The sequence below is a fragment of the Lathyrus oleraceus genome, chromosome 6, assembly GCF_024323335.1.
Source record: "Lathyrus oleraceus cultivar Zhongwan6 chromosome 6, CAAS_Psat_ZW6_1.0, whole genome shotgun sequence".
Classification (NCBI taxonomy): domain Eukaryota; kingdom Viridiplantae; phylum Streptophyta; class Magnoliopsida; order Fabales; family Fabaceae; genus Lathyrus; species Lathyrus oleraceus.
In genome coordinates, this window is record NC_066584.1 from 94,043,011 (window position 1) to 94,051,519 (window position 8,509).

The 8,509-nt window shown below is 33.4% G+C and overlaps 1 protein-coding gene across 6 annotated transcripts; it reads right to left on the minus strand.

Moving 5' to 3' along the window:
- Positions 1–3,384: 3,384 nt before the first annotated feature.
- On the minus strand, positions 3,385–7,114 carry LOC127098298 (soluble inorganic pyrophosphatase 4). 6 transcript variants are annotated; one of them, XM_051036851.1, is made up of 10 exons: positions 6,746–6,762; positions 6,570–6,615; positions 6,028–6,181; positions 5,866–5,894; positions 5,248–5,313; positions 5,059–5,166; positions 4,369–4,434; positions 4,140–4,260; positions 3,943–4,024; positions 3,385–3,681 (listed from the first exon to the last, which is right to left on the minus strand). In XM_051036851.1, the coding sequence occupies exons 2-10, from the start codon at positions 6,597–6,599 to the stop codon at positions 3,639–3,641; spliced, it is 699 nt and encodes a 232-aa protein (XP_050892808.1). In that variant the 5' UTR covers positions 6,600–6,615; positions 6,746–6,762; the 3' UTR covers positions 3,385–3,638. The 6 variants fall into 6 exon arrangements, with proteins under 6 accessions (XP_050892808.1, XP_050892811.1, XP_050892810.1 ...); XM_051036854.1 differs by lacking the exons at positions 6,570–6,615; positions 6,746–6,762 and adding an exon at positions 6,902–7,114 and having other exon boundaries at positions 6,028–6,172; XM_051036853.1 differs by lacking the exons at positions 6,570–6,615; positions 6,746–6,762 and adding an exon at positions 6,902–7,112.
- Between the last annotated feature and the right edge of the window lie 1,395 nt (positions 7,115–8,509).

The window sequence follows — 8,509 nt, forward strand, 5'->3', positions numbered from 1 at the left end:
TCGATATTGTTGATGATATTTTCTTTTTACATGAGCGTACGTGTTTGAAATCGGCAAACCTCGGCAGGAAGATATTGGAGTTGGGACAACGCGCTGATGATTGATTTCAGACTGTTATCTGTTATTCTGGTATTGCCAGTTTATGTTTTGCTACGTGCATGATCATAAACCAGGCATGCATGCGACTTTTGCGGAGAGGCAGCATTCAGAGATGCCGTATTTCCACCTTTCTATAGGAGAGATGAATGTCACCTTGGATGGCATCTCATGTCTCCTGCATCTTCCCATAAGGAGAAAATTACTAGGCCACAGAAAGATCGATCGAGATGAAGTCGTCGAGATGTTGGTCAACCATTTAGGGGATGACCCATCTAAGGGCCTTAAAGGAAGCAGCTGAGAGAAGAGGTGCTCATGCAAGATTTAGATTTTTTGGAAAATCTCTATAAAGACCATTTGTAGTGGGTTATGGATGCCGAAGGTGATGATTTGCAGGTTGACTACCATCAGACTTGCGCATTGAGGCGTTACTTGTTGTTCTTGGTTGGCACATTCATGTTTATGGACAAAAGTGCAATCTACGTCGATGTGGTCTACCTTCAATACTTCATCAACTTGACTACAATTCATGAGTACAACTGGGGGCTGCTTGTTTGATCTATTTGTACTCGAAGTTTCGCGAGGATTGTCTTTGGAAGATAAAGCAAGTAACAGGGAGCTGCACACTACTTACAGTAATTTACTATTACTAATATTTTCATAATTAATTTGTTGTGCATGTTATTAATATTGTATCTGAACCATTTTCAGGGGTGGATCATGTCCCACTTCCCTCGTATCACCAGGTGGAAAGTTGTGTCTGCCTACACTGAGGATTGGCCATGTGTTGCCATATTTCTTCCGTACAGGGGGAATAATGCGGATAAGTTATCAGAGTGTATCTTGATTGTCATGTACCAAACAACATTGCCTTTTATCCATACAAGGGTCACCGCAAAACATGTCAGCTAGACATCATTTCCTTATACTTTGGATGGCTAGCATGCGGGTCATCTCTTATGTATCCTTATCTATCCGAGCGAATGATGCAACAGTTTGACTATTTGCAAATTATTTGGAGACCCCATATGAGTCAATTCCTCCCACTATCCTCCACAGAGATTTTGATGATATACTTGACAATTCTGAGAGTTATCTGATACCAGAGGAGTATCGTATGGTACTTGCTCATGTACATTGGGCCTATGCAGGTGACTACATGGCATGGTTATATAAGGTGTCACACCTTATCATGACACATGACGCTCCTTGAAGACTACCTATGACGGCTAATCAAGAGGTACTTAAGGCTATGAATGTCCACACCGAGGACGTGTCAGCGATTTGTCTGCGTGTTGTGGATATGGGTAGAGTAGGCATAGAGACATGACTCTTTGAGAATGATATTCCCTAATTGATCCTCATGGAGAGAATGATTGCCGAGTTACGGAATATCGTGCAATACATGCGGGGGAGAATATATAACCAATAATTTATGTTTAGATGTATTGTTTTTTTTCGGGCAAATGTTAATGTATGACTTTTTACTTTCATTTCACTTTATTATAACTTGTGTTTACTTTAATATAACTTGGCAAAAAAAAATCACAATGTTGGGACAATGGTGCTGCTTTGAAATGATTCATGGTGGTTTACGGAGATGCATCTCCGAAGATGCATTCCCCTTCAATTAACACGCTTCCAATATCTTTTATAGGACTTCAGAGAATATTTCAGAGATGCATCTCCAAATATACCCAGATAATACATAGAGATGCATCTTCGAATACATTCAGATAATATACGGAGATGCATCTTCAGATACACTCAGATAATATACTCAGATGCATCTCTGAACCATATTTTGTTCAATATGAGGTTCATTTCAGAAAAACGAAGTCTGGTATGATTTTGAATGCGTACGGATATGTATCTCCAGATACATGAAGAACATTTTTGAATTTTCAAAAGTGTGGATTGGAGACTTTGTAATGACCAATTTTCCAAACTTTAATGTCACCATAGCACAGTACTCTTTTCTAATAGAACCCATCCGTCGGCTAAAGGGTAAGATTCTTAAGGGAGTTTTTCATTTTATCTTTGAATTTGTTGAAGAGGTTAAAGGTAGTGTGCACTGTCAGTGTAAAAAAATATTACACTGACATCCAATCAAAATATTTTATATTGTCAAATCATAATAGTATTTTAAAAATAAAAGTGTGATGTGGCGGGATACACGGGTCTCATTGATTGATAGTGTAAAAATATTTTACACTGTCAGTACATATTCATTTTTCTCTTTGTTGAATTATACAAAAATATACTAGCAATAACACCTTTTTAAAAATATATTTTAACATAAAATACACTATTGAAATTGTTCTTTTGATAAATCCCTGATGTTTAGGAATGGAATAAGGACATGTTTATTTTAATTCTTTTTAAAACTGATTTTGATAGTTTTATAAATAGTTTTTCATAAATATTATTTCAAATAGATTTTCATAAAAATTATTTTTAATATAAATTTTTTAGAAAAATTTATGATTTCGACTATATTTTACTATTTTATATAATATTTTATAATGTATATTTATATTAGATGGTGTCGATATTTGTTTTTTAATTTATAAAAAATGAATTAAAAAACCTAATATTTTAAAAACATTTTTATAAAAAATATTTTTTAAAATACAAAAACAAATTAATTCTTTTTAAGGTGAAACCAAAAATCTTGGTTTTAGCCCCACCAACAACAAAATAATGAGTTTGGGTTGTGTTGGGAAATATAGGGGGAAAGCTTATCGCTAAGAAGTTAGGTATTTCATTCATTTCTAAACATAATTTTTATAAAAGCATTTTATTCCTCTTTCAAAACTACGTTTTGGAGCTTCGAACATTTGTCTTGTATTTTGTATCAACTTCGAACATTTGTCTTGTATCATGCTTTTTATCTGGGGATCGTATGGAGTAAGTAGACAGAAGATGCCTAGGGTCCTAACTCAATTTTTCTTCAATATGGACCAATCTAATCGAATATTAGGTCTTTTAAGTAATATATAGCAGTTTGTGATCCTTTAGCTCCTATAAGATTGTTATTATTACATAAATAGCCTGGGGTTGAGATATATTACAGCTCTTTCTTTTAGTCCATTTAGAGTGAGTTTCACATTTATGTACAAAAGTTTGGATAGCTTAAGGTGATACACCACCTACTAACAAAACATCTTATATTAATTATAGAATAAATAAATTTTAAAAATTGGTTTAGATGTGAACCCCACTAAATAGTGGCAGTAATGTTTGTCCAGAAGAACACACGTCTTAGAAGATAAAATGAGGCAAGAATGATATTAAAACAGATTTGAATATTAATAAACGAATATATCATTTAAAAATAAAAGTCAAGCAAAATATATGTGTGTAGGATATGCATGTGTAGTTACTTGTCCTTTGTGAGACAAATGTACATGCTATAGGAATATGACAGTAATACGATACAAAATATCTTTTTCAGTCGTAATCTTAGTTATAAAATGGCATGGCATGGCAGCCTTCAAAATATATCTTCACGACCAAACAAAATCCCATATGCATCAAAGCTACCGCCTCAAGCTCTCCACCACATAGTCCGCATACAAGGTCCTACGCAACCAAAACAAAAAAGATTATAAACTCTGCATTATCCTCAAGCATTCATCAAAAGGAAACATGTAAACTGAAAATCCTAGAGAATGATGATGTTGAAAATGAGGATGCTGCTAAGATGATGTAGGAGATGGTGTCAAAATTTGGAGATTTGAGAAAATCAATCATAACTTTGTAACCAAACAATTTCCAGATTATCAATCCAAAAAACAGAAACCAAATGGTTTATTATGCCCGAGTAAGGTCAAGGTAACTTACATGGAATGCTCGATCGCTTCATAGGCAGATGAGGCAGGGAGAAAGTCATTTACTGCAACTTCCTTGTTCTCGTTCTTCTTGTCTAATTTCTTTCATTAAGGAAAAATGTAAAAAATTGTTTCATATATGTGCTACACATTAGGACATAAATATGTATATTAACCATACAACATAATTTGAAAATTTGCAAAGGATACAATCTTCAAAAAAACGACGAATTTCAGCTAAACGATGTGGAGGGAGCTCCTTGATATCATTGAAATGCCTATACTCGGGATCATCAGCACAGACAGCAATTATCTTGTCATCTTTCTCACCCTGAATTACATGAGAATTAGTAGTTGATTGATAATAATAACAATATTAATAATAATAATAATAATAAGAGAAGTTATTTCAGTCTCCGAAAGGGAATGTCTCAGATACCTGATCAATCATAGGCATGAGTCCAATAGCTTTGGCCCGAAGAAAGCATCCTGGAAGAACTGGCTCCTGTTGTAGCACAAGTAAGAAGAATTAGCATATAAGAGCAGTAAAGACAGGTCTAATATACTAATACTAGGCTTGATCCTCTTCTCAAATCAATACCGTGCATTATTGAGAAATTGTGTTAGAGTAGTCATATTTTGAAATTTACTCGCATTAGCAAACTTTGATCACCTTGATCCAGCTAAAAATTTGGAAATTTACTCAAAAGCATAACTCAATAGTAAAAACATAAGGCTCATTATGTTAAGGATTATTAAATTCATTAAGATTACTTTATAAGATACTAGAATCTTTCAAAATGTGAATCCCCACCAACTTCTTGCATATGAAATCATAGCTGGCCAGAAGTTGACTATTATTATAGAACCCATATTTTGAAAATGCAGTAAAGCAAAATATAGATAAAGTTCTATACTGAGGAGGCTAGATAATAGAGTTCTGTCTAACTTCGGACAAAATTACAATACATGCTGGTTTCCTTTTGGGATTCATTGAGTAACTAGGAACCAAATCCAAATTGAGAACAGGATTGCAAAAAATATGCAGTGCACATTTTCTTCAAATGAAACCATCACACAAGGAAATTTAGTTTAAGGATGGTGGGCAATAGCAGCCCGATGCAATTACCTGCATAATGACCAAGACATCGATGGGATCACCATCCTCACAAATAGTGCGGGGGACAAACCCATAGTTGTGAGGATACACAACTGATGAGTAAAGCACACGGTCAACCTGTACAGAGAAGCATGCTCAGCGATAATAAGTTGGAAGAATTACAACAAAGGGAACAAAGAGCTAAGTAACCATAATCACCTTAATAAGTCCGGTTTTTTTGTCAAGTTCATATTTCACCTTGTTTCCTTTCCCAATTTCAACCACCTATAAATTCATCAACATTTCAAAAATGAAGTATTAAAATCAGATTTCACAACGAAGATCTTATTTGATATCTTACAACAACAACAACAACAACAATGCATTATTCCACTAAGTGGGGTCGTATATGATGTCCCAAAGAAAAATAACAATTAAAGCTCATAACATAACCGATCTAAGAATGTACAACTTAAAAAAGGGCAACGATCAAGTTGTGATTGGAAACAATTACATTGTAATTTTGATAAAGCTTGGAGAAAATGTTTGGAAACAAATAAATAATAGCCAAACATGATGCAGAGAGGCTGAACCCTTAAGCACAAACTACAAATCTGGTTATATATTCGTGTTAGTCATCAACATGCAGACCATAAATGGGTCAGCAATGTAAAAAAACAGAGTCGGAACAATCTAATGTGTTGGATGTTGATCAGGAAGCATGGAAAAGTGTAGTTGACAGCTAAGTAATTATATTATTTTTAGGAACATAAAACAGTCACTATTATTTAAAAGAAATAAAACAAGGAATTGTATGTCGGTGTCCAGCATGCTTACACAGTTGAAGATCTTGGGAGCTTCAGGGCCTACATTGTTGAAAAAACACTTATCATTAGATTAAGAAAATAAAGCATTACAAAATAAGTAAAGAAAAAAGGTAGCAACACATTGTGATCAAACCACCAAGATGTCACCATTGTTTCAAATCAAATTGTTTACCTATTTCAAGATCATGCCAAGGGTGTGCAGCAACAGATCTCCTTGTCAAGGATGAAAGGATCCTCTCATTAAGAGGTGGAGGTGAGGTATAATTCGAGGATTGAACCTTGTTTGGGGTCTCAATTGGTGGAGCCATATCTTCAGCCTGAAAAAACTAAACAACAATTATAATCATAATCAGATCCATCACTACATTTACTCTCAACACAATTTCACAAATATTTGGGTAGGAAAAAAAAAAGCATAATTGAATTAGACCATAAACTTTCTAGGGTGTCAAAAAAATCTAACCAAGTCAATCGCATTCACACCATTTTTGACTAAAAAAATTCAAATAATCTAACATATCAAACAAAACTGTGTCGTTTCGCCCAAATATCACAAAAACACCATTGCAATTACGACTTACAAAACTAACATCCATCACGATTTCAATCACCGAGTTTGTAGCTGAAGAATAGTCTTCAGAAAGCAAAGTTTAACATTTTTAACAAAAAAAAAATACACGAACGAGTTGAATGAAGTAATTCTAAAAAACCAACCAGTTCGAAAGTTTCCGATTCAGAATCCATTTGGTAAACAAAACGCCTGAACATAAACAGCTACCATTAAGAAAATATATAACCTCAAAAACTCATAGATCTGAACGATTGCAATGCATAAAAAAAATCGTAACGTTCACAGAAAAAACAAGTACTATTCAGTAACGCGACTTGACCTTTGAAAAACGGTGCTTCAACAAAACGATCAAATACGCAAGTATTATATATAAAAAAAATAAAGTAGAAGAACATGTAGCGTGTGGTTTTGGAGTATTGAAGAAATGAAAACCCTAGTAAAACGGTGACGTAAAAGGGAAAACGGGGGAACGCACCGACAGTTAAGGAAGAAGGGAGAGAAGGAAGAAGAGGAAGCACAGATCTCGAGGAGAATGAAATGGTTGCTTGTTGAGTATGCAATGGAATGGAAGAAGGAAAGAGGATGGTTAAGTAGAGAAAGGAAATGGGAAGATGTGAGGTGTACGCGACGCGTCCTCTTCCCGCTCTGTTTGCTGTTTAAGGAAAATGTACAGAGAAACTAATTAAATAGAAAAAGCATATATCCAGGGAATCAACGAATTTTCTTACCTTCCCATTTCGGATCACAATTTTTATTATTTTCAAAAATAAATATTTCTATAACTCAAATTTAGAATTCATTTTTTTTTATAAAAAAAAAGGTTAATATTCAGTGAGAGTAGTATGTGAGAAAAATATAGTTTAAGAAAAAAAAAAAGTCAATATTCAATGAGTACTTTAAATTAATACTCCCTCCGTTCCTTTTTAAATGTCATTTTTTTTTGACTTTTTACACATACTAAGGAAGCTAATCATTATTATTATTTTTCAAATAATAATTCTTCTTTTACCTATAATAACCTTAATTATTTATTAAATTCACTTTACTTTTTCTCTCTCTACAATTATTTTTTAGGGATAATTTTGACAAAATTGCAATTAATACTACCTTGAATTTTGCGAGTGACAATTAAAAAGAAACAAATTTTTTATAAGAAAGTGACACTTATAAAGAAACGGAGGGAGTAGTTTCACATTTTTTTCAATAAATTAATAAATAATAAAATTAATATGTAATAAAATAAACTCATATATAAAAAAAAATTAATTAAAAAAAATATTTTTTCAAAAAAATAAATAAAGTACAATCTGATCGCAACGAATCCAAGCAAATACGGAGATTAATCACCAAAAAGAACCAAAACACATCTAAACTGACTACTTATCATACGATTACAGTAAATCGATAAACCTTTAATATTGTGTGTCATTTTAATATTGTCAGCCATACATAAAATGATACGAAAAACATCTTCACTAACCGTGGACCCGAGCCGATGGTTCTGAAAAGTACATTTGTTACAGTTCTACCAAATAATATATACAATTTCAACAATAGCAACGTGGAACAATTTACTACGATAGTTCTTCCCGTTTGTATGCAAATTTACCACGACATTTCGCTACTCCAACCAACCGATTTATACCTAATCGTCATCCAATTCAAAATAGTTTGCCAAATATTACGAGTTTCAATACATTCAAAAAAGAGATGCTCAACAGTTGCAGTTTAAACGCCATAGAGCTGACACATTCCATCAGTTTAGATACCAAACTTCAATAAACGATATTTGGTTGCTAGACGGTTTTGGCATCCCAACCTAAGAGTAAATAATGCACGGGTCTTGCATTATTCCCAAAAAAATATTTTTCTCTAATTCACTTTTGGTTTCACTCCTCTAAAAGATTGATATATTTTTCGCGACACATATATTTACCTTTAATGTAAGACCTCTCAATTTGTTGTTCCAAGTAATAAGAAGTTTAAACAAAATCTTTACGATCCACGAATAGGGTGTGATCAGTTGAAAGTTCACTACCTCGTGTTGCTTTAAATAGTATGCGTGTATCCACTTAACCCAAGA